At 40.5% G+C, this 26,843-nt stretch overlaps 1 protein-coding gene across 7 annotated transcripts in view; it reads right to left on the bottom strand.

Annotated features, from left to right (window-relative positions):
- Nucleotides 1-26,843, bottom strand: part of slc12a7b (solute carrier family 12 member 7b) — a 153,316-nt gene that overhangs the window by 35,138 nt on the left and 91,335 nt on the right. For all 7 annotated transcript variants that reach the window (XM_088643355.1, XM_088643359.1, XM_088643356.1 and 4 more), the window contains exons 5-8: nucleotides 20,281-20,335; nucleotides 18,565-18,695; nucleotides 17,751-17,992; nucleotides 11,221-11,432 (exon numbers count right to left, since the gene is read on the bottom strand). In XM_088643355.1, the coding sequence (XP_088499481.1) occupies nucleotides 11,221-11,432; nucleotides 17,751-17,992; nucleotides 18,565-18,695; nucleotides 20,281-20,335 (640 nt within the window). The remainder of the gene's footprint in view (nucleotides 1-11,220; nucleotides 11,433-17,750; nucleotides 17,993-18,564; nucleotides 18,696-20,280; nucleotides 20,336-26,843) is intronic.

Below are 26,843 nucleotides of genomic sequence, written 5' to 3'. Positions count from 1 at the left end.
TAAGTTAAAGGAGGAAAAAGGGATATCTTCACAAATGTGTATCACCTCTTCTTATATTTATAAAAACATTCCAATTTAAATGCAATATAGAATATATATTAATAACATTGTAACAAATTCAGATTCTTGGGCTTGTGCCCTCGCTGCTGCTGCCCCAGAGGTTTTTCCAGCTAATTTAAAGAAGTCCTCCGTTAGCACAGCACTTCAGCCCTTCAGCAGCCCTGTTATGTGCAGGGGAGCAGAGGGCTGTACTGTCACCGCTCTGCAACTGGCTTGGACCATCTGAACGCCTACCGTTCGTTACAATATTAATAATGAATGACCATGGACGAGCTGTAAACTGAAGAGTTAGAGAAGACATTCTTTTCAGCTTGGAATTTAACCTTTACAGTGATTCTCTTGGCTATATTTTTTACATAGCCAGATGAGTACAAATAAATTGGATTAATAACGGGAATAAGAAAATATATTTCACACATACTTTGAAACCATCCGGCTTTGGAACAGCGGGAGGTGAGACCCGGCTGGGAGGGGGGGCGGTGTTCTGATTTTCTTGCGTGAACCGTATTCGCTACAATACTATAATGAGTCCTTGAGGCATACCGTTCAAATTTCAGAATTATAAAAAAATAAACGTTTGTTGAGTTTGCCCGAGACACAAAAGGTAAGACTTTTGAGAAGTCGTGTACTGCTTGCAAAGTAGCAGATTTTGACAAACAGCTAATTTTGCTTGAAGAATTTCAAATCTGTCTGTACTGTAGCTTTATTGAATTGAGCAGAAAGTCACCTTGCTCTTACAAGTGTCTCTGTTAGATAGATACTTTATTGATCCCGTGAGGGAAATTGCAGTGCAACAGCAGCTTAACACAGACAACACAGCCACAGTGTAACGAATGATACAATAATAATAATAGTACAATACATACAATACAATCAGTACAGTGAGAGGTGCACTAAAAGAGTTACTCACTCCGGACACACAAAGAACAAACTAGAACAGAACAGTACGCAGAAAAATCGTATCACACATATGAATATAAATATAGATGTAAATATAGATATAGATATAAATATAAATGTATTGCACAGGTCCCTGGCATATATTGCACAAAAAACGGTTGTAAACGGGAAAAGAAAAGAAAGAGAACAGATGTAGCAGTAGATGTGTAGATGCGTAGATGTGTAGATGCGTTCAGTCCAGAAACAGGTCACTGTCAATGTTGACTCTGCTCAGACGCAAGGTGGATGCGTTGTACAGTCTTATGGAAGAAGGCAAGAATGACCTCCTGTAGTGCTCCCTGTCGCACCGTGGATGAATCAGTCTATTGCTGAACGTGCTCTTCATTTCTGTGAGATGTTGTCCATGATGGTCTCTAGTTTGGACACCATTCTCCTCTCGGCTACTACCTCCAAGGGGTCCAGGTCAGACCCAATGACAGAGCTTGCTCTCCTGATGAGCTTGTTCAGCCTTTTAGAATCCACTGCTCTAATCCCAGGGCCCCAGCATACCACTGCGTAGAAAATGTCGCTCGCTACCACCAACTGATAGAACATATGAAGCATCTTACCACATACATTGAAGGACCTGAGCCTCCTCAAGAAGTAAAGTCGGCTCTGTCCCTTCTTATAGATGGCCTTGATGTTCTTAGACCATTCCAGTCTATCGTTAATGTGCACTCCCAGGTACTTGTACGAGTCCACCATCTCCACGCCACTCCCATGGATGTAGACAGGAGTAGGTTTGACTTTTTTCCTCCTGAAATCTACCACGAGTTCCTCTGTCTTTGTTACATTCAGTTCCAAGTGGTTCACCCCACACCACTCCACAAAGCTGCGGACCAGTCCTCTGTACTCCTCCTCCTGCTCACCCTTGATACATCCCACAATTGCAGAGTCATCTGAGAACTTCTGCAGGTGGCATGACTTTGAGTTGTACTTAAAGTCCGAAGTATAGAGGGTGAAGAGGAATGGAGAAAGAACTGCCCCTTGAGGTGCCCCTGTGTTACTCACTACCTGTTCAGACACACAGTTCTGAAGTCTCACAGACTGTGGTCTGCCTGTCAGGTAGTCAGTGATCCACGAGGTCATGGAGGCATTGACTTGCATCTCCTCCAGCTTCCTCCTTAGAAGTAAGGGCTGGATGGTATTGAAGGCACTGGAGAAGTAAAAAAATATGATCCTTACAGTGTTGCCAGCCCTGTCCAGGTGTGATTAGGCCCTTTGCAGCATGTAGGTGATCGCATCCTCCAGACCAACACTGGGCTGGTAGGCGAACTGTAGGGTGTCCAGTGATGAGCTGACCAGGGGTCTCAGGTGGGATAAGACCAGCCTCTCCAGTGTCTTCATGACGTGAGAAGTCAGTGCAAGTGGTCTGTAGTCATTGAGGACAGAGGGGCGCCCTTTCTTTGGTACCGGGACCAGGCACGATGTCTTCCAGAGCACTGGGACTCTCTCCAAGCGCAGGCTCAGGTTGAACAGTTGCTGGAGCACTCCGCTCAGCTGATCAGCACTGGCCCTCAGAACTCTGGGACAGATGTCATCTGGTCCTTTGGCCTTACCCTGGTGCAGCCTCTTCAGCTCCTTCTTCACCTGGTCAGCCGTGATGTTCAGCCTGGCCTGGGGGATGGTGCTCATAGCGCTTTCAGTGCTGCAGGTGTTAATGGCGGAGGTGTTGGAGAGTGGCAGCTGTGGGGGATGGGTGGGTGAGTAGCTGTCGGGGGTTGTAGCTGTAGGCGGCCATGGTTGTGGGGGGATGGAGGAGGTGTTGGGCAGTCGCAGCTGTGAAGGCTTAGGGAGCGTGTGGCTGTGGGGGGATGGGTGTTGAGCCACAGAGGCCCCTGAATCAAACCTGTTAAAGAACTGGTTCAACTCGTTGGCCATCTCCAGGTTCCCCTCTGTTGCACCCCCAGCCTGTTTGAAGCCAGTGATCTCTCTCATGCAGCTCCACACATCCCTCACCCTATTCCTTTGCAGCTTGTCCTCTACCTTCCTTCTGTAGGCGTCCTTGCTCTCTCTTAACTTTAACTCTTAACTCTCTTAACTCAGCTTTAGCTCCCTCTGTACACGCTTGACCTCTTCCTTATCCCCCCTCCTAAAGGCTCTCTTCTTGTCATTCAGAAGAGCCTTCAGGTCGCTGGTGATCCAGGGTTTGTTATTGGAAAAGCAGTGTACGTCTTTGGTGGGGATGGTGTTGTCTTCGCAGAAGTTAATGTAGTCAGTGACACAGTCCACCATGCTGTCTATGTCGTCCCCATGAGGTTCACACAGCACATCCCAGTCGGTGGCCTCCAAAGCACCGCATAGATCCTCCATAGCCTCCTGAGACCATCTCCTCACAGTCCTCATGGTCGCAGGTTGGCGCTGGACAATAGGCGTGTATAGTGGTGTAAGCAGGACAAGGTTGTGATCTGATCTGCCAAGAGGGGAAGGGCTGTGGAACTATATGCATCCTTAGCATTGGCATATAATAAGTCCAGTGTTTTGTTTTCTCTGGTCGGGCACTTAACAAACTGGTGGAAAGTAGGCAGAAGTGGTGGAAATAGATACGTGGTTAAAGTTCCCTGAAATAGCTATAAAAGCAATAGGGTGCTCTGTTTGTAGCCTGGCTGTGACTGTGCTTATGACGTCACACGTTACCTCTGCGTTTGCTGTAGGTGGAATGTAAACAACAACAAAGATGGCGCATGTAAACTCCCGCAGCAGATAGTACGGACGCAGTCCTATGGCTACCAGTTCGATGTCCGGGTTACAGACGCGCTCCTTAACATGAGTATGTCCAGGATTACACCATCTGTTGTTGACAAGCACCGCGAGCCCCCCTCCTTTCCTCTTACCGCTCTTGGTGTTTCTGTCCGCCCGCACCATCTGAAAGCCGCCGATGGTAACGTTCGAGTCCGGAATAAGTTCCTCGGTGAAACACATGATACTGAATTCACGATACTTCCTCTGGCTCCTCACCAATGCTCCCAGTTCGTCCATCTTGTTCGCTAAGGACCTCACATTTCCCATGATGATCGAAGGAAGGTAGGGTTTAAATCTCCTTCTCTTCGCCTTTCGCGTCGCACCAGCCCTACAGCCTCGGCTTCTCCTCCTCAGCTCCTCCGGCACCGATGGCTTCTCTCCAGTGAGTAGAGAAGGACACGCTAGCGCGATCAGCTGGTCCCACGTGTAGACAATGCCTCTGTAGCTATCCGCATTGCAACCCGATAGAAACAGAGGTCCGAGTATCAGAAAAAACAAGAAAAAGTATCTCAGCTTCCTAGTATCCATAATGTTGTGATCGCAAATCTAGTTGCCGGCAAAGGTATGAAAAAATAACACTAACTTACTAGCATTAACTAACTGAAAGAAACAAAAAGACAACAAAAAGACACAGAGCTGCTGTAGCAGGCTGCCACTAACACGGCACCATCTTGCCATCCATCCATTAAGCAGAGTTTGTGTTAACACAAGACCCCCTTTTGAATGAGTTTTAATCAACTTTGTCTGTCCAGGGGGGATGGGCAGAGTGATGGAGACTGAAAAAAATTACAGTGGGCACTTTTCCTTCCGCCCTGGTGTGATGTGATAATGTGGAAAACAGGGATTTTTATTTTACTGAGAGTGTGAACATTGAGTGAGCACTGGGGCATACAGTGAGACTAACACAGTGAGATTACTTAAGTTAAACAAAGGAGGGAAGAAGGGTATTTTTACAATTGGCAAGCCGAGATTCTGACTGATTTATTCCCCTCATTTAGCTGAAACGGATAAAGAAATTGTGCAGTAGTTATATGTATTGGACAGTGCTCTGTTTTATTAACAGACACTCTGACTCAAACCTGTGTCGTACAGTGATATAGACGTGGGTAATGTCATCCCCAACCCAGCCATGCAGGGTTACTCCTGTATGCCAGTCCCAAACCCAGACAAATGGGAAGGGTTGAGGAAAGACCTGGCGACCTACCCTAGAAAACCATCGCCATGAAAATTCATGGAAAATCTCTCACATGTTTCAAATATGGTACCCAATGGTAGACGCCCCAGGCCAGCAGGTATCCAAAAAGCGACTGGGGAAGAGCAAGGATCATTTGCGAGTAATCCGGGATTTTATGACGCAAATGGGGGAAATCCTTCGGGAAGCACAGATGTTGATCCTGCCTGTGATGAAAGAAAGAATCTGCGCTGCACAAAAACGCACAAGATCTCAACATGGAACAGCCGCGGAATGAGTCAAGGGAAACTGGGCATCATCAAGCGAGAAATGATGAAAAAAGTCTCAACATATATTTGCTTGGTATTAGTGAATTACACTGGAAAGATAATGGCCACTTCAAATTGGACGACTTTTCAGTGTATTATTCTGGGCATCAAGAACTTAGAAGAAATGGAGTAGCTCTCATAGCACACAAGAACATAGCCCATTCAGTCGAGAGCTACACCACCATCAGCGACCACATAATGGCCATCCGTATCCGTGGAAAACCACTAAATGTCACGGTTTTACAAGTCTATGCTCCAACAACAGATGCTCCAGAAGATGAAAAAGAACAATTTTATGCCAAAATCAAGGAAGCACTGGAACAAGTGCCCAAAAAGGATATCATTTATATCATGGGCGATTTCAACACGAAGGTCGGCAGTCAGGAAGAGGCGAACATCATAGGCCGGTGTGGATTGGGCGAAAGGAACGAAGCTGGTGATCGTTTGGTCCAATTTTGCCATGAAAACCATCTCAGGGTCTCAAATACATGGTTAATGCAACCGAAACGCTGTCTGTACACCTGGACAGCCCCCAATGGACAGCATCGCAATCAGATAGATTACATTCTTTGCAGTCAATGCTGGAAAAGTTCAGTCCTCGCCATCAAAACTTTCCCTGGTGCTGACTGCGGTTCTGACCACGAACTGCTTGTAGCCACCATCAAGGTGAAATTCTGCAACATCAAAAAGAATGCTCCACCAAAGTGTTTTGATGTCTCCAAGGTACCTGTTTCATATGCAGTCGCAGTGAAGAACAGATTCGATCTGCTTGGCAATGAAGACAAACAGCCAGACGAATTGTGGCAGGAATTCCAATCCACAATTATCAAAACAGCACAGGAACATATACCATACAAGAAATTAGAGAAAAGAAGATAGTGGCTGTCGGCAGAAACCATCAAAATCGCCGATCAAAGAAGAGCAGCCAAAGCCATTGGGGACCGAGACGAAGCTAGGAGGCTAAATGCGGAATTTCAAAAGGCAGCAAGGAAGGACAAAGAAGCATACTGGGATCAGCGATGCAAGCAAATGGAGGAGGACTGTCGAAAAGGTCACACCAGAAATCTCTTTGCGCAGGTCAAGAAAATTCAAACTCTGCGGTGGATTATGGAGAAATGTCATGAACATCAGAAAAACATCTACATTTGCTTCATCGACTACAGTAAGGCATTCGACTGCATCGAACACGATAAGCTATGGAAGGCCCTGCAAGAACTGGGTGTGCCAGCACACTTGATCCAGCTGATAAGATCCTTTTATAAAGATCAAGAAGCAACTGTTCGAACACAACATGGAGACACTGAATGGTTCAAAATCGAGAAAGGTGTGCGACAAGGCTGTATTCTGTCCCCTTTTCTTTTCAATCTTTACCCAGAAATGATCATGAGGAAATTAGATCTGGAAGAATCGGAAATCAGTCTGAAGAATGGAGGCAGAAATATTAATAATCTCTGCTATGCTGATGATACAACATTACTGGCGGAATCGGAAGATGGCCTGAAATACCTCATTTTAAGAATCAAAACGGAAAGTGAAAAGATGGGTCTCCACCTCAACATCAAAAAGACAAAGATCATGACAACAGCTGGAAATGGAGCAGTCAAAATAACCATCAATAGTGAAGAGATCGAATACGTCAAGGTTTTCTGCTTCCTGGGATCCATGATCGATCGAACAGGAGACTGCAGCCCTGAAATCAGGCGACGAATTGCGTTAGGCCATAGTGCGATGCTGAGCATGCACAAAATCTGGAAGAGCAAAGACATCAGCCTCACAACCAAATGCAAAATGGTTCATGCTATTGTGTTCCCCATATCAATGTATGGGTGTGAAAGCTGGACCCTGAAAAAAGCTGACCAAAAGACGATGGATGCTTTCGAGCTATGGTGCTGAAGAAGACTGTTACGGATACCATGGACAGCAGGGGTCACCAATAAAGAGGTTCTGGAGCGCATCAAGCCAGAAATTTCGCCTGAGTGAAAGATCAACAGACTCCGGCTCACTTATTTTGGTCACTTGATGCGATCAGATTCATTGGAGAAACCAATGATGCTCGGAATGGTCAGTGGAACAAGAAGACGAGGCCGCCAAAGAACGCGGTGGCTCGACGCCATCAAAACAGACACTGGCTTAGGCATAGAACAGCTGAAAGAGAAAGTCCAAGACCGGAAAGCGTGGCGAGAGATGGCCTATATAATTGCCGAGAGTCGGATCCGACTGACCGGATAACATCATCATCAATGTCATCCCCATTAAACAATGTGCTTATTGCGCAAATCCTGCTTAATTAGATACATTGCAGAAGGTGATAAACTGTACATTATTTATTGGAGCACAGTTGAGTTCAAAGGAGGAAGTCTGTGAAGTCCCCTGATTATTGTTAGCAAACATTGATGAGACGTAACGGTTCTACACAGATATCAGAAAAGTGAACGCTGAAACTCCACCAGATATTGTATGTACTGTTTAACCATAGTCAAGGACCGATGCACTGTTCCCATTTGTAACAGGGTTACCCATTGGAAATTAGTTCCTTTTAACTCGGAGTTTGTAATGTCGGGTGCTCTGAACAAATTTGATGCAGTATAAATAAATGTATTTCCCACAAGCTATACTGTAGTTGCTTTAAAACTATACAACATAGTGCTGTTTGCATTTGGCACCTCTTTGTTCAAGTTTTAAAACTACAGTATGGAAAAACGAGTGTTCAGAAAAAACAGGACATTTGATTGCTGGATGCTACTGAAAATTCCTTCCCATCCCCCTGAACTGTCTTCTCTATAAATCATTTAAGGTCATTTATTATTAATAATATCTTCCATATCGCATTCAAATTGGAAAGTTTTTTGCAAGTGTAAATCCACCTATTTTCTAACCGCTTTATCCAGGACAGGTAACAGTTTTCACCACTCTCCCTTCCCTCTACCTGCCTGACTTGTTCCCATTTTTAACCATTTTGTGTCCAATCGCAGCGGGTGAGAGAGAGTAAGGAGAGACAGAAACAAATGGAACCCTGGGTTTTTGATAGTCAGATTTAACGTATGTTTGAACACATTGCAAATTAATGTTTTTACAAGATGTGGAAGTGCAACAATAAGTGATTCCATATTATATTCCCTATTTAGCAGATTCTAAAAAGTATGAGGTTTTTTTCTGTGGTAATGAGCGCAAGTATTCATAGAAAAGGTTAAAACATGGAATACAGAGGGAGTTTCAGAAATTAAACAGAGGTATGGAACACCCTGTCTCAAAAATATAAGTTTAATAAATTGAAGTTTGTGAAAACAGTGACAAATCACCCTGAGCAAAATACAATTTTAAAAAACAAGCAGTTTGAAATTATTATTGTTATTAATAAATCACTTAACTTTGAACGTATTGTGATATTTAGAAATACCAACATAGTGTCGATAATATTTACTATTTTAGTTTTTCAAAGAAATGTTCATTTGTTAAAAGAAGACTCATGGTGAGTGTTGGGTTCAAACCCCCAGCCTCCAACATGCAAGGCATACACCTAAGCCATTACACCAATGCACCACTTAACAGCTTAAGCTATAGCTGAAAAGGGCAGGCAAAAGGTTTACAAGTAATCAGGGGTGAATGAGTCAAATTGATGCAGATTTTTACAAAGAAAGTGTACTACTGTGATAATTTAAGCTATATGAATACAATTATATTGCTATTCATTTTTTTAGATATGCAATTCCATATTAATTCCCTATTAATCAAATTCTAAAAAGTATGCGTTTCGTTTACTGTGATAGCAATAACACAAGGATTCATAGAAAAGGTTGAAACATTATAACTTTGTATGAAGTATATAAACTTATTTTAGTCAGAAGAAGCATGTAAAAACTTTTCCAAAATAACTACAGTATGCAATCGAATGAAAGACTTTCATGCTTAAAATCTTTATGAAGAAAGTGAATACTGTGGTCTCTCCAGCTTCTCTCTTCTTGACTCAGCATCCCTAAACAAACTAGTTACATGCATGAAACCCACCACATCTATTTTAGATCCCATTCCCACCACTTTATTCCAGTCCTGTTTCTCTTCTCTCTGTCCCATTGTCCTCAATATTATACATGAATCCTTGAGCACTGGCACTGTACCAACGGTCCTCAAAACTGCTGCCATTACCCCCGTGCCAAAAAAGCCTAACATGGCTCTGGACAATCTTAACAACTTTCGCCCCATCTCCAACTTACCATTTCTCTCTAAAATTCTAGAACGTGCTGTCACACTTCAGTTACATAACCACTTCATGACAAACAACCTTTTCGAACCCCTCCTATCTGGCTTCCGTCAACTTCACAGCACAGAAACTGCCCTGGTCAAACTCACCAACGATCTCCTAATAGCTTCTGATTCTGGTTCCCTTTCCATACTCATCCTTCTTGATCTCAGTGCTGCCTTTGTCACTGTTGACCATTACATCTTACTTTCTCGTCTCGAGACTGTGTTTGGAGTTTCTGACACTGCCCTCAAATGGTTTAAATCTTACCTCACTGATCGCTGTCACTTTGTCTCTCTCAATGGGTACAGGTCTGAAATTGGTCTTGTCAAGTCTGGTGTCCCCCAGGGCTCAATAGTGGGCCCCTTGCTCTACAGCATTTACATGTTCCCACTTGGTCAGCTTTTAAGATCACATGGCCTCAGCTTTCATTTTTACGCTGACGATACTCAAATATACATCCATACCAAACCTGACACTGATGTGGCTGTCTCTATGCTATCTTATTGCATCTCTGACATAAAAATTTGGATGACTCAAAACTTCCTTCATCTTAACTGCGACAAGACTGAAGTCATGCTTATTGGTATACCATGCTATATGGTACCTTTAAAGGTGCTATATAAAATAAAGTTTATTATTATTATTATAATACTGGTGTGTATTTTTTATTTAAACTACCAATACCAGCCATATAGAGTTTACATAATATGTTTATATTCCTAAATTAATATTGTTTATGACATGTAATGCTCCTCTTCTTTTTATGCTCAGCTACTAAAATTTTCCTTGTTGTAAAATTCCATATTAATATTCAGTATTAACCGGATTTAAACATGCACAGTAAAGAGATTAAATTAAGCAATCGTTTCGTTTCACTAACAACTAATGCACCATGAGTGCCGCATGTCAATCATTTTGGCCAGCCAATCACATACTGCGGTATAGCCCGCTAAACTGTAGATAATTTTGCACAGTACGGGGTTTTACTGTGCATTTGTAATGGCTGCATCTGTATATATTCCATGCTCCTAAATTCAGAGCTTATCTGAAAGGCTCCAGCTGGTAATGTTCTCTTTCCTCTCTGAATTTAGTGCAGCACCACAGCAAAAGTATTTTAAAGAAAAAGAAAGTGAAATCATTGTAAAATGATTGTGAAAATTATTAAGATAAAATACAATGAGAAATGTATGGAAATTGAAAAGATATGGGAAACCAGCAAAAACACTGTAAATTGATCATATTAAGCTATTGAATAGATAATGATATAATGCTGGAGGTTTTAAACTTGTGACACATTTCCCCCCTTCATAGTTTATTGAAAACACAGCCATCTTTACTGCTACAGTGAAAATAATCCATCCACCCCATCTTCTAACCACTTCATGGTTGTAGGGGAGCCAGAGCCTATCCCAGGAAGCAACGGACGAAAGGTAGGATACACCCCGAACAGGACGTCAGTCCTTTAACGGGCACACACAGACACAAACAGAGACATAGACACACACTCATTCACACCAGTGCTACTTTTCCTAGAAGCCCCATCTTTGAAAAGATGTCTATGGACTGTGGAGGACTGCCATGCAAACATGGGGAGAACACACAAAGTTCACGCAGATAGCACCTCATCTCCAGAACTGTGCAAGACAGCAGTGCTAACCACAGCACCACCATGATATCCCAGTGAAATTATAAGAATGGAAACTAAGTTTACATAAGACAATATGTTTAAAAGTTCTTACCTATTATTACGTGACTGCCCAGTCCTGGAATGCCCTGAATCTCAGTGGCATTGTTCATTACAAAGTACTCATCGCAGGTGGCGTTTAAGAAAGGGCTATCACAGAACAGGTTCCAGAGCTTGGTGGTAATTGTCTCGTTGTTCACTATGTCAGTCTTGGCACACTTGTCAAAATTGTGCCTTGCCAGGGTGCGGTTTCCGAGGAGGCAGATCCTTTTTCCAAAAAGAGAGACATGTGATAAGACAAGATAAGATAAGATTTATCTTAGATTTAAGGGAATTTTTTTATGGACACCCAGCACTCCTGTACATTTAAATAGAATGCAAAAAAAAGAGAAGAAAAGAAAAACATTGCACATTATTCTATTACAAAAATAAGAAAAACATTGCACATCATTGTAATGCACATGTTCAGTATAACACATAACAACATGGAACATTTCTAACACATCACAAAACATATTGCACTCAAGTGGGTTGTGAGAGTCAAAATCGTGTTTATCCTTGACATTTGTGTTGAGAGCTTTAATGGATAGTGGAACAAAGGAATGTTTGTATCTCTTTGACTTTTTGGGAACCCTAAAATGTTTGCAAGAAGGAAGAAGTTGATATTCAGAGTTGAGTATGTGGGAAGGATCGGATATAATTTTTCCTGCCTGTTTGATTATGAATTATTCAAAGATTGTCTGCAGGGAGGGGTGCTATTTCACTCTCATGAACTTCAAAGCTGTCTGGATGAGGTGGGTAATTTGCGATTTAAAATGAATTGATAGATTACCAAACCACACTGAAATACCATATCTGATAATTCACTCAATTATTGCACGGTAAAAGAATAGCATTACTTCCTGCCAAACCCCAAACACTCTTATTCTTTGCAGGAAATATATGTGCTGCTGACCTGACCAGCACAGGTTACTGTCTATGTGTAAACCTCAGTACTTACAGTATATGAATCAACCTGAGTGATAAGTTCATTGTGGATTACTACCTGTGAGTGATCATCAACTGCTCTAGGATCGAAAACTATTTTTTTTAACATTCAGTATTAGGCTATTGTTGTCACACCATTGCAAAAACCTTTGGATTTCTGACATGTATACAGATGAGCTGCTACCTCTATGCATTAAGCTAAGAACAGCTGTATCATCTGAAAACGAAGTTGCTTTGACTACTGCTTGTACAATCATTTGTATAAAGTGTGAACAGAACTGGAGAGTTCACACAGCCCTGAGGGGCACCTGTGCTAACAGATCGTTACTCTGAAAGAGTTTTGTTGACCCTGACATACGGTGTACGATTTGTTAAAAATGAATGCTACCATCTTATAATGTTACATTTGTTTCAGCTTGTTTATCAATATATGGGGTTGCAGCATATTAAATGCAGAGCTGAAGTCCACAAAAGGTATCCGAGCATAAGCACTGGGGTCCTCTAGGTGTTTTAGAACAAGTTGCATAATGCTGTTTATTACATCATCGGTGCAGACTTCTGAAACAGACTTCTGAAAGATAGGACACCATGCTGGTGTAAGTTCCTCTGCACAATTTATTAAAATAGAGGCACTGATGCCATCGGGGCCTGTTGCCTTTTTCGTACATATGTGCTTGAAAGATTGTGTGGTCATCTGTGGACTTATTACAAGCCTACCAGCACTCCTGTCAGCTGTAATAGTATCTAATATACTGTCACATGCACCAGAGAAGTCCTTTGTCTCAAACCTCAAATAAAAGTCATTCAGCTCATTTGCTTTAGCCAGCTCATCCATTGTATGGAAGCTCTTCTTTGAAGAATTCATGTATGTGACTGTTTTCATTGTTTGCCACAACCTCCTGGAGTTCATTGTTTCAAAGTCACTCTCCATTGTCTCCTTGTGTTGATTCCTTGCATTCCTGAGTTTTAGTTTAAGTTCTTTTTGCAGTAATTTCAGTTGCACTTGATTCTGGTTTTTAAAAGTGAGTCTTTTGCGGTTGATGCAGTCTATCACATCCTTAGTTATACTGTGCATGGTTTATGATTTGGGTACACTGTAATGCTTTTCTTGGGTATAACACTGTCCACACAGAAATTAATGTAGTTTGTCATAGTCTCTGTTGCCTCATTAATCTCCAGGTTATGAAATATTTCCCAGTCTGTGCAAAGAAAACACCCTTTCAGCATCTCAATACTATCATCAGTCCATACATTTACAGCCTTAGCAACAGGTTTGCTGTTCTTGAGAGCTGTCTGCTAAGTGGGGATGAGGTGAACAGTATTGTGATCACAGTTTGACAGATGTGGTTTGACTTTGGCGGTATAGGCTTGTTTTATATTACTGTAGCATTTGTCTAGAACAATTCCCACATTTGATATACTGTTCAAACCCAGGCAATGCCATCTCCAGTTTACAGTGGTTAAAATCACCCCAAAAAAACAGCTTCCGAAGTCTGCTAGAGTTGCTCATGTACACAATCGGCTACCTGAGAAGCGGCAGCCGCTGCATTTCCACTGGAAGAAATGTAAACAGCGCATATAATAATGTTACTGAATTCTCTCGGAAGGTAGAAAGGCCTGAGACTCAGGCACAAAAAGCTTAACATTTTTATTGCAGATAATCTTCCTCACAGAGTATTGTCTGCACCACTTATCGTTCACAAAGACACAAATACCACCACCTCTGTCTTTCCCAGATGTTTCAATTCTATCTGAGTGAACATGGGAAAACCCCTCAATTTCCACAAGAGAATCGGGGAAGTCTTGTTGAAGCCAAGTCTCAGTAAATATCATCATACAAGACTCACGGTACTTAAAGCACACGTCTGATAATGGTCAGATGAAATGTTAGTCTGAAAGCAGCAGAGAACAAACAATTTAATCTCTATGGGGCAGTCAGCAGGTCTGTTAATAATGGTAAACACGAATATCTGCATCATTCAGTACTTGAATAACTAGAATTACACAAAGAAAATGTGTTACTTGATTGCAGCACAATGGATATCACTGCACCAGAAAAGCAAGCAGAGCCTGAATAACAAATGCATGCAATAAGGTTTGAGGGGAGAACTCCATCAGTGTAAAGCCATTAAGGACTGGACAATATTGTTATCAAAGCAGCAGACAAGGATGGTGCTATGGTGTGGCAAAGTAACTGTATAAAACTGAAGCCTCAAGACACTTAACACATCCATGTACCTTTTTCATTTACGCAATGTGGAATAACTTTTTATTTGTTTTTACTTGTTTGACTGTTTCTAATGTTCTTTTTGCTGAAGGGTGGACTATTTAATTTACCAGGGCTTGTTTAAGCAGCACTGATGTAGTTTAGTATAGAACTCCTGCTTTCAACATGTAAAAATTCCATATATTGTACACATTGAGACAGTCCTTGTCCGTGCAAGTATCTTACAAAGCGGTTTGAAAATAAATTATATGTATTGATTCATCCTGGCTCACCCCAGCACTTAACTTTTCTTATTATTTTTCTATTAAAAGCCTGTGGCTGGAAGGTTGCCGCTTCAAATCCCGTGGCTGGAAGAGGAATCCTACTCCGTTGGGCCCCTGAGCAAGGCCCTTAACCCCAGCTGCTCCAGGGGTGCTGTATAAATGGCTGACCCTGCACTCTGACCCTAAGCTTCTCTCTCCCTGTCTGTGTGTCTCATGGAGAACAAGCTGGGGTATGTGAAAAGACAAATTCCTAATGTAAGAAATTTTATATGGCAAATAAAATGATCTTATTAATTCATCAATTAATTTGCACATACTGATCATTTTTTGCCCTAATCTTTTTTTTTTCTTCCTGTATCTTTATTCATTTTCACCTGTCTTAGGTTCAGACTTGGATAAAATCAAAAATGTTGACTGAAGGTCTTATTGCATGAAGTCACTTGTTATAAATCTTGAATCAGTTCAGGATTACACCTGTTTCTGTGTGTTGTCAGGGACTAAGAAAAAACGTCTGCTGTGACTATTACAGTATGCTTATTAACACCAACCTACAGCTTACTCTCATTCAACACCAGCACAGGCTAAACTGGGCTCAAAATCCTTTGCAAGAGTCACAAAATCACATGGATCTATTTATACCTACAGCATGAATTTGTAACTATGGCACAGAGGTGCAGAAATTAGCATTGCTACCTCGCAGCACTGGGGCCCTGGGTTCCATTCTGGACCTGAGGAGCTATCTGCGTGGAATTTGTATGTTCTCCCAGTTCTCGCAGGTTTCCTCCAGGTGTTCAAAGACATGCTTGTAGGTCAATTGGGAAAATTGGACCTCATGTGAGTGTATGTGATATGCTTAAGTCTATCTGCCCTGCAATTGACTGGTGTTCTGTCCACAATGTGTCTTTGCATTTGTTGTTTGCCAGGATAGGCTCTGGCTCCCCCACAATCCTGAATTGGATGAAGCAATTAAAAATGGATGGATGGATGAATTAGAAAGATATGATACATCTACAAATAAAAAAATAACACCTCTGTGCTAGATGGCAGTATTTTCTTTTTATTCCAAATCTGTAAATCCAGAATCAATACATATAAACTGTTAAGGTCTGTTAAAACTGAACTCCTCTCCAAATAAAACAATAAACTCCTTACTAAGTTATAAGCTTAACTTTAAAAGAGACGGATCCTAAAAGAGCCTTTTGATCAGCAGCAGGCTCAGTAAAGAGTAAAAATGGAGAAAAAATAAAGGCAATTACATCTAAAATGCCATTTTATAATAATTGTATACAGTGCCTGAAGGTCTGCACCCCCTTTGAAATTTTTTACTTTTATTGTGTTTCAGCATGGAACCATGATGTAATTAATTGAGAATTTTTCCCACTCATCAACACATAGTACTCTATAATGTACTCTATAATACTTTCAATAAGTGAAAAAAAGTGAAAAAATCTTTATTTTATTAAATTAATTAAAATGCCAGTCATTGCAAGGATATAAGAAAATGTCCAAGGCATTGAATATACCTCGAAGCATAGTGAAGTCCATCATTAAAAAGTTGAGAAAATATGGAACAACTGTGAATCTGCCCAGAACTGGCCTTCCAAAACTGTGTGTCCGGGCAAGAAGAGCCGTAGTAAAGAGGCCTTCAGCAACTCTAAAGGAGTTACAGTCCTCCATGACAGAATTGGGAGAAACTGTGCATGAGACAACAACAGCACACACACTTCATAAATCTGGCTTGTATGGAAGGGAGGCAAGAAGAAAGCGTTTGTTGAAAAAAACTCATATCACATCTCAGCTGGAGTTTGCCTAAAGCCATGTGAGAGATTCAACAATTTAGAGGAAGATTCTATGGTCTGATGAGACCAAAATTGAACTTTATGTAACTTCATTACACTGAGAACACCATCCCTACAGTGAAGCACGGTGGTGGCAGCATGCTTTGGGGATGCTTCTCTGTGGCAGGGACTGGAAACCTCATAAAGATAGAAGGAAAAATGGATTGAGCTACAGTAAGTGCAAAGAAATCCTGGACGAAAACATGCTGCAATCCGCAAGAGCACTGGGACTTGGAAGACAATTAATCTGCCAACAGGTTAATAACTGGAAACATAGAGCAAAAGCCACACTGGAGTGGCTTAAAACCAAAAAGGTCAATGTCCTGGTGTGGCCCAGTCAAAGCCCAGACCTCAATCCAATTGAGCATCTGTGGAATTACTTAAAGATTGGTGTTTACAAATGGTTCCCATCCAACTTGATGGAGCCTGAGCAATTTTGCCCAAAAAGATGGGCAAAAATTCCAGCGTCAAGATGTGCAACGCTGATAGAGACTTACCCAAAGAGACTCACAGATGTAACTGCTGCCAAAGGTTGTCTTACCTGTGTTAACTCTGGGGGGGTGGGGGGGAGGTGAATACTTATGCATTCAGTTATTTTCTGTTTTATTTTTAATAAATTTAGTAAAATGTCTGGATGTATTTTCCACTTTGACAATATAGAGTACTTTTTGTTGATGAGTGGCAAACATTCTCAGTTACATACTGTACATCACGGTTCCGTGCTATAACATAATAAAATGTGAAAAGCTTCAAGGGGGATGTAGACTTTCTAAAGGAAAGGCACTGTATTTCAAGAACAGCATCTGATGACAAAAATCATTATTTTCAGTGCAGTCTCCTAAGCCAGGAGGGCATGTTCTGAAATTTGTACTGTAGTGTCCATGGAATCACTACAAACCCCATGCAGAACCATCAACATAGGGTTGTGAACAACAACAAATGCAAACACGGTTTTGTGCATGTTATTAGAGGGTGTCAATATTTTGTAACAAAACATTTAACTGTAAGTCTATTTGTGTATCAAAACACATCAAATCCCTTTCCTTGTGGTCTTTTCTTGCTTAGGAGGTCCAACAACATGGTGGTGCACGTTATGCAGATGTATTGGCATGCACAATTATTATACATTACCTAATATGTTCAAAACAACAGCTGAGGATTGTTTGATTTGTGTTTTAGGTAATCAAGACTGGGATAGATAACATGCACTGAATGCACTGGAGCCTTAAGGCACAACACAAACCACCAAAGCCTTTAAGTGATGACTTACGGGAAATCTGGTGGATCGAAGGCGGTCTTGATGACTCCAGCATAGATTGCTAAAATGGACAGCACCACGCAGGCCAGGAAGACTAGGGCTAGCTTGTTGACATACTTCACTCCCACAAAAACCACAAGTGCCATAAGAATGATGCAACATGTGCCGTAGACCCGCATGTTATTGAGCATGGCCACTGTCTCGTATTCCTTTTCCCCTGCTTTGAATACAGCAGCACTGGGAACAATATAGGTCTGCAGGACAAAATGAGTGTGGAAAAAACAATAAGTGACATATACTGTACACTCTTTTACTGCAGGAAAAACTATTGGTATTTAAAGCAATAAATCTAATTGAACTCTGATGCTATTCAGCAGCCATTAATACACATATTCCTAGACAGGAAGTTCTAGTGAGCTCACTTATTCATCAAAAAGGAAGTCAATGTTTACAGAGAAGTGGTATAATTGTCAAATCATTATTAACAAACAATATTTGCTACATTTATAAATAGCCCATAGTCGTGTTTCAGATACATTGTCTGCAACAACAGAAAGCAAATGCTTCTCCCGCCCAGCCAGAGGAAGCAGCAGGTGTCCTTTGCTTTCTGAGTGAGATGAATAAGAAAAACCGCAGAGCCTGTCAACAGAATCCAAAAAGAAAGCGCAAATACTCCATATGTGAAGGGTTAAACTTTGAGAAAGTAATTATAAAGGCAAAAAAAATATCAGACATATATTGTATTATAATTATATTCAAGCTTAGGTGGGGTTACATACACACTAATGTACATCCTGAATGCTCCTGAAATCTTACAAATACTCACAAGTAGGATCTCAATGGTACCAAGGATATACATGGAGCCAGCAAATGTTGTGCCAAGGTAGAAGCACAAGCCCACAGCTCCTCCAAACTCCGGACCCAGAGATCTTGAAATCATGTAATAAGAGCCACCAGCTGCGACATGAACAGTAATGCAGCAGTCAGACAAAAAAATATGACAATTTCTATGACACAAATCAATTGTATGCACTTTATAATACCACCTTTAGTAATCTTTTACTCTGTTAACTATTTTATGAAATTACACTGGTAAGCACAGAACATTTAAAATATGTACAATAACAAAAGCACATACAGCGAGTGTACGAAACATTAGGGATGCCTTTCTAATATTGCAGTGCACCCCTTTCTACCCTCAGAACAGCCTCAATTCGTCTGGGCTTGGACTCAACAAGCTGTTGAAAGCATTCCACGGGGATGCTGACCCATGCTGAATCCTGTGCTTCCCACAGTTGTATTGAGTTTGCTGGTAGTGGATCTCTACTCCAAATAGCTTGTTCCACCTCATCCCACAGATGTTCAATTGGATTGAGATCTTGTGACAGCGCAGTCCATTGCATTAAGATGAATTAATTGTCACGTTCGTAGAACCACTCCTGGATAATCTTAACCTTGTGGCACAGGGCATTATTCCGCAGAAAAATCCATTCACAAATGGATACACTGCTGCCATGAAGGGATGCACCCGATTGGCAATGATGTTCAGATATCCTGTGGCATTCAAACGTTGGTCCACTTTTATCAAGGGGCCCAATCAATGCCATGAAAACACCTCCCACACCATGACGGATGCATGGGCTCATGTGGTTTTCTCCATACCCTAGTCCTCCATCAACATGAAACAGCAGGAACTGCCAACTGCAACCACGGTTTCTTGTTTTTTTGCTGAAAGAAGTGGAACTCTATAAGGTCACTGGCTGCCATACTCCATTCGTGTCAAGGTGTGACAAGTTGTGCATTTTTTATGGGTCTTTCAACACCAAAGGTTGTTATGGACTGTCAGTTGACTAACTGTAAACAATCTATTGATCTGAACTTTTGTGTCAGCCTCCGTTTCACCTCTTTCATTAATGAGCCATTTTCGACCACTAGCCTGCCAGTGATGGATATCTTCTAGGTGGTGAACTATTCCAGATAGACATAGGATACTGTGGAGCTTGAAAAACTCAGCAGCACTGCTGCTCTTGACAAACTCAAATGACACGCTCCTGGCACCTACTACCCTGATCAAAGGCAGTTAATTTTTTTCTTGCCCATTCTCCCTCACATACACAACCCATGTCTCAATTGTTTCAAGCCTTAAAAATCCTTCTTTAACCTGTCTCCCCCACTTCATTTACACGGATTGAAGTGCATTTTACAGGTGAAATTGATAAGGCATCATAGTTTTCACCTGGATTCACCTCGTCAGTCAATTTCAAGAAGAGAGCAGACCTCCCTAATGTTTTGTACACTCAGTGGAAGTACCTATGCTTCTACTGTGGTATTAAAATTTATAGATGACACCAATATATAAATTCTATACTCAAGGCACAGCTGAATCCATCATAGAGCAAAAATACTTTTTCAATGCAGTCTAAGATCCAGTAAACAAATTAGCAAGCTAGCTTGTTTTTAAAATCAATCACTAAATGGATTGCAGTCACTAGTATCTCACAAGTACCACAATGAAAAAAAGAAAAGAAGAGAGAAATCCTACCTGGTACAACACCATTGGTTGCAATGGCACTCATCGATATCGCCGTCAGCATTGTCTGTCAGCCAGCAACAAAAGTATTGTTACAAATAGGGGTAATAAAATTTTAGAATACCACAATGTCACATGACACTGGCCACAAGAGTCTGTAAGGAGCGTACCAGTTGACCGCGGCTTCAGTGTTTCATGTTTCTATGAGTGGTCATTTTGTGAGTGTTTTGTTACACAATCGCAATTGAGAGGTTTTTAAATATGAGTAAAAACCGCAAAGGACATGGAGCCTATTTCTAAAGAGAAACAGAAATGCAAATACAGAAAGTATGACGACAGTTTCTTGAATTTCGGTTTCACGTGCACAATTGTGGACACTGAAGAATGTCCTCAGTGTGTTGTCTGCCTTAAAGTGTTGGCTGCTGAGAGCATGCCCACCAATAAATTGAAACATAATTTGGAAACTGTTCACAGTTGTTTGATAAGTAAGCCTCCTGATTATTTTTTGCGCCCAGTTCTTTTTTCATCATACAAAGTAGCGTACTGAGTAGCACAATGCAAAAAACCTCATACTATTGGAGTACCAAGGAATAAGCAACAGAGCTCTGTGAATTCTGCTTAGCTTTGCAATATCCTGCCTTTGTGAATCTGGGTTTTCAGCATTTGCGGTTATCAAAACCAAGTTCAGATCAAGAGTCAATGTTGAGAAGGAGATGCACGTTGCCATTTCAAAAATACTACCCAGTAATGTTGGTGAATTATGTTAACATAATTTATTAAACAAGCCCACCTACCCATTAAGAGGCACAAACAAAAAGACGTTGTATTTCTCCCCCTTTTTTAAAAAACATTGTTAGATTTTTACATTTTTATTTAGTCTTTTTATTTTACAAAGATGTTGACTATTTTTTAATTTTTTCAAATTGTTTGCACATTCAAATAATTTCAATAAAATGTGTTGTCAAGTATTTTTACTATTTTGATCAAGCCTATTGGATCATCTTTTTTTGACCCATCATTTCCTTTTCAAATGTATAATCTTTTGTAAAATATCGCACTGCCATAGAACTTATTTTTGACACAGGGGAGGCATGTGGAAAATGTGACAGGTCAAGGGAGGCACAGACTCAAAAAGGTTTGGGAACCCCTGCTTTACCAATGTGATTCACCAGTCAGAGTGGGTCCATCGTACTGTGAGGGAATCTGTGTCAAAATGAGCGGATTGAAGAAGCAGAAAGTTGACAGTGAATGTAGCGTTTGCATATACACTTGCTAAACAAAGAAATCTGCTCTCTGAAGGGGAGCTTTTGAAGGAGTGCATGATAGAAACCGTAGATATTCTTTGTCCAGAGAGCAAAATCAAATTTGAGAAAATAAGTGTATCACGCAGAACAGTTACCCATCCTGTTGAGGTAATCTGTGAAGACTTGGCTTGTGAGTTGAAAATCAAGTTTTATTCAATTTTTATTTTTTATATTTAAAATATTTATTTCTCTGAAGTTATTGTTAACCTTGAACTAATAAGCCTATGTTGGAATCTAAACTTATATAAGGCATAGGCTATCTGTAACAGCAGCCTGAAGTGGCCCACTATACAGTTTCAAAATTTTATGTGGCCCTAGGGACATAAAAGTTTGCCTACCCCTGCTCCAGATTCTTGAGACACCACAACGGCTACTGCCAGTAATGGTAACAGTATTTTATTTTTTTAAATGTTTTTTAACATTTGCAACAGAATGATGAAAGCATAAATTTACTTTGCTATTTTGTGTGTAATATTAAAATTTGCACTGTAATAAATTGTTGCACTTTTTACACATCTTGTAAAAATATTAATTTACAAGATTTTGTTCAAATATACGTCAAACCTGACTTTCAGAAAATAGTAAATACTAAAAAGTAAAATACAAAATTCAAAAAAATTAGGGTAGAATATAATTTAAAATATTTTGCTAACAATCAACAATAACAATGTTAACTGTTTATAAAAAGTAAATGTATTAACTAAAGAACAAAGTAGCACAGTGGTTAGCAGCTTTTTGTATCTTTTTTCATAAAAACTGTAGCACCAGATGTATCCGTGGCTTTCAAAATTAAATTATGCATGCACATCTTTGAACTAGAAAGATGACTAAACTATCTATCCATTCATTTATAGTGGTGGATAAGCATTGCTATCTTGCACCGCTGGGGCCCTAGGTTCAATTTCTGGGGTACTGTATAAGTAAAGCCTGATTTTTAAGCTTGAAAGACAACCTTGAAAGCTCACTGACATGCACAAATTTCATTTTCTACTTTTGCAGCTTAAATTTCCTTGTGAGGTAGGCATTATCTGAGCTCTTAGTTTATAAAAACAGATAGTTCGTTTTGTGATTTTAAGTGATTAGAATCAAAAGTTCTCTCTGGGTTCACATGGGTTTCCTCTAGTAATCTGATTTCCTCTCGCAGTCCAAAACATACTGGCAGGTTAATTGGCTCATGGGAAAACTGTCCCTGGTGTGAGTGTGTGTGTTTCTGTGTCTGTGTGTCTGCCCTGTGATGGACTGGCATTTAGTCCAGGGAGTATTCTGCCTTGCGCCTGTTGCTTCCTGGGATAGGCTCAAGCTCCCCTGTACTGGATAAAGATATCAGAAAATGGATGGAATTAAAGACACTGTGTAACTATACACAGTGATAAAACAATTACTCACTGAGGATGAATTTTAAAGTGCTGGCTTAAGGAAATAGCTTTTCTACCTATCTGGCTCATCTGTATACATAGCTAGTTGGTTATATAAACAAATTGCCTCTAAATATAAACATCTTAAGATGCTAGTTCTGTGGATGTTTGCCTATTCCTTCAATTTATCCAACTAACAGTTCAACACTAGCTACTACACAAAGTCTAAAATACAACCTTCATTTCAGTAGCTATGTAAACATTCAACAGTGGTTATTCAGTACATCTGTTAACTTCATCATCTTTCTCTGCAGTCTACAACATCTCCTGTCATTTTGTCAAAAGTATGCCTAATCCTCTTGAAAGGAAGTGTTCTTGTTATCAGTGTATTCCTCAACTTTTCCAAAATTATCTTTTTCCTACCTGCATCTCTAGTCTTATTATGCTCCATAAGAACTTACTTTTAACACGTGCCTATGCCATTTCCTGTGGCCTGCAGATAACACTTCTTAAGTCAGTCAGTTATTCTAGACTAAACCTTTCCCCCTACTTTGAAAAAATGAAAACAACAATTTTCATCTATCTCAACTGCACTTCATTCTTCATTTCAGATATAGTTACTACAGGAAATTTCAGGTCCACATTCCAGCTTCCGAGTTCTTCCTTCACTGTTTTAAGCCCCTCTTACTTTCTTAACTCTACTGCTATTCGATCTTTTGTCTGTACGTCCTCCGTTGCTTCTTTTTCAAGCCTTTTCCTTCAGTGTCTGCAACCTGGCATCTCTTATTCTAACCATTCTCTCATAAACTAAGCTTTCTGGTTTTTAACAGATGCTTTACCCACAGATAAAAAAAATATCAAGGAAATACATCTATGTCAGCAAACAGGCATTCAGTACTTCTCCTCTGACATATTACTGATATCTGTATGCCATTCCTTTGGCTTACATAAAGCCCCCATACCTTGCATTAATTTCTAATGCAGATCGAGCCATTCAGAATGCACACCAGATACTGCAGCAGCTTGCAGTACTTGCAACGTAACGCACCCCATTTTTTAAATCTGTTTTTGGAGTGCACTACTATTTTGGTCACAGAAAATAAAAACAGAAGTATAACATAATGTATACCTAATGTACATACAGTGGATGGTAATGGTAGCTAAATTTAGAATGTGTGCTGGATACTGCAGCATTTTGCAATGTGCATGCCCTAACTCACAGTAAAGCAACCCTATTTTTAAACAAACTTTAATTGCACTACTTTGTAAAACCGCCAGGTTGAGCAGTGAAAGCCTAATGTGGCATGTGGAAGTATTTGGGCTGTCACCAGAAAACATCTAGCTTGGAATCCCAGTCAATGCTGAGGGACAATCTTTTTCCAATTATAGAATTTAAATTGGTTGCTGTTTAGACTTTTGTTATATGGTGCAGTACAATATGTATAATATTAAACTAATATTGTTTTTATTAACAAAAAGAAAATTACTCAGTTTAATATGTAAAAATGTTTATTAACATACTGTGGCTTGGTGTGAACACTATGTGATTCTTTCAGGTTTATTTCCACATTTAGATACTGTAACGCATATGCCCGACATTACAGGTTTTGCGAGTCGGCTTGCCAGCGTGGTGACATCACCACCCTTCCCTGTGAATAGCAGGGACCTCAGCCGCCGGGCTGAGGGGAGATCTCCCTTTAGCTCAACTGGCTGGGTACCTGCTGAGTGATGCCGGAGGCCTGGGTTTGAGCCCCAGCAGTGTAGGGCCAACCTGAGGCGGCATCGGCAAGGGCGCTTACCCAAGTGAACCCGAAAGTGCTATGATTTACACATATGACTTTACATTTTACCTTAATGCAAATTTCGGCAAGAAAATTTTGATTATAAAATATGTTTCAGATATATATTGTAGTGACTTTAAAACCATACAGTATCATACTGTATATTCGCTATATTTATACAGTATACGATCACACTACAGTTCATTGACCTGTTTACACTACTGTTTCAGTATACTGTATCTGGGGATATAACTTCATGTGATTCGTGTGTGTGGCGCATCGGGAGGCAAGAAAACACTGTAAAAAAAAATCCTGATTGGGAGAAAAAAGTCCTGCGTATGATTTTTTTTTCTCATTGCAGTATGTAGCCTAACAGTGTGATTTAACAATATATAATACAAGCTATTCCACAAATAAATAAAAATGTGTGTTCAATTTATTGTAACCCCAAAAACCACATCACACAACATACAGGTTATAGCAACAATACTTATTAATAAGACTGAATTAAGTGTTGCTGTGCTTTTCCCCGTAAGGCCCATCTCTCTCATCTCTATGGTCCAAGTCACAGAGGAGCTATTCATGTTTGTGCACTGATTTAGAGATGTTTGTCTTCCTGATAAGGAACAGTTCCCAGGATCTGGATGCAACCAGCTATTATGATAGATGCCTACTCTTGGCACCTGGTGGTCTAGTGAGACCCTAAGCACATCTGGATGGTCAGAGAGTCAGAGTTCATGGTCAATCATTACTAAAGATGACCAACCATTCAGGAACCTCCAGGGTATGGGGACCCCAACTGTCTGGCAATCACCAATCGTATGTCCTCCTCTTAAACTGTACGGTCATCACCAACCATATGTCCTCCAGTTAAAAGGCATTGCACAGAGCTCTGAGATTGCTCTTTTGTCTCTCTCGCGCTCCTTCAGACTTGCTTGAGAAACTTGGATGTCTGACAATCACATGACTGGACAGTGCTGTTATCTGAGTGTTGGGACTTATAACTTTTTTCCAAAGTGCTGAGCCATAGAGGTGAAGCCTGCAGCAAGATGCTGTTAACTGCTAGCAACCACTGTTGCATCCGCCTGATCACTGGAGCAATACAGTTGGACTTTTGTTGACATCTGAATACTTTTATTCAGAGGCAACCGCTACGCCGGGACCAAACCAAGTTTATTTCCCCAAAGAGAGACTTGCTCTGACCATGCAGTCACTTCTGGGCACAGATTTCCACTAGTCCAGCTCAGCGCTAACTAGCAGGTCCCTGGAGAGTAACAATGGTCCAGAGCAAAGCTGACAGAAGAACACACTCTCTCTCTCCTTCTCCCCATGACTCCAAGCTGCACCAGGACTGGTGGGCATCAAGCCAGAAGACCATGGATTGGATACCGCTTCAACAGAGCCTGTCCACTGTTCCTTTGCTGTCTGCGCCGGGAGATACACATCCATATACTGGATAAGTATAAATTCAATTTTCTACATTACCGACTTTGAGAATTCAATTGCTATCTCAACACAGGTTGATATCAATTTAATTCATATAAGTGATGTATTTACCTATGAGTATGTAATGTAGAATCTGTATTAATGAGACGGATTAACAAGATAGTATAGCCAAATGGCATACTAAATGCATATTCCTTGTCTTGTATCTCTTCGTGATTGTGATATATTCTGTATCTTGGTAACCCTCACAATAAGATCTGCCATCTGTATGCAGGAAGACTGTCATATGTTTTTTTATGCACACGACTGTATTGCCTTGAGATGCTTTTAAATGTGCTACATAAAATAAAGTTTATTATTATTGTAATACAGAAACATGGTCATATTTTAACTGGTTCAGAAAAAAATATTTAAACTGTACTGCTTTAACACTTTTTCTCACACACTTTGCTGAATAGCATACTGATCTGTTTTCTGTTCCTTTACCTATTTTCTGTTCTTGCCCTATCTTTTTACATTTGTAATTTGTAATCGTAATTATTCTGGGAATCTCCTTTTTGAAATGAGTCATTTCTAAATGCCTGTTTTCACTGTTAACATCTTACACCTTCTCTGCGACAAAAAATACATTGAGCTCAGCCCGACAGCTCTCTAAACCTTAAATTCGTTCTGCTACCAACATCTTTACA

The sequence above is a fragment of the Lepisosteus platostomus genome, chromosome 8, assembly GCF_059453375.1.
Source record: "Lepisosteus platostomus isolate fLepPlt1 chromosome 8, fLepPlt1.hap1, whole genome shotgun sequence".
NCBI lineage: Eukaryota > Metazoa > Chordata > Actinopteri > Semionotiformes > Lepisosteidae > Lepisosteus > Lepisosteus platostomus.
This window is presented reverse-complemented; position numbering and strand designations above follow the sequence as displayed.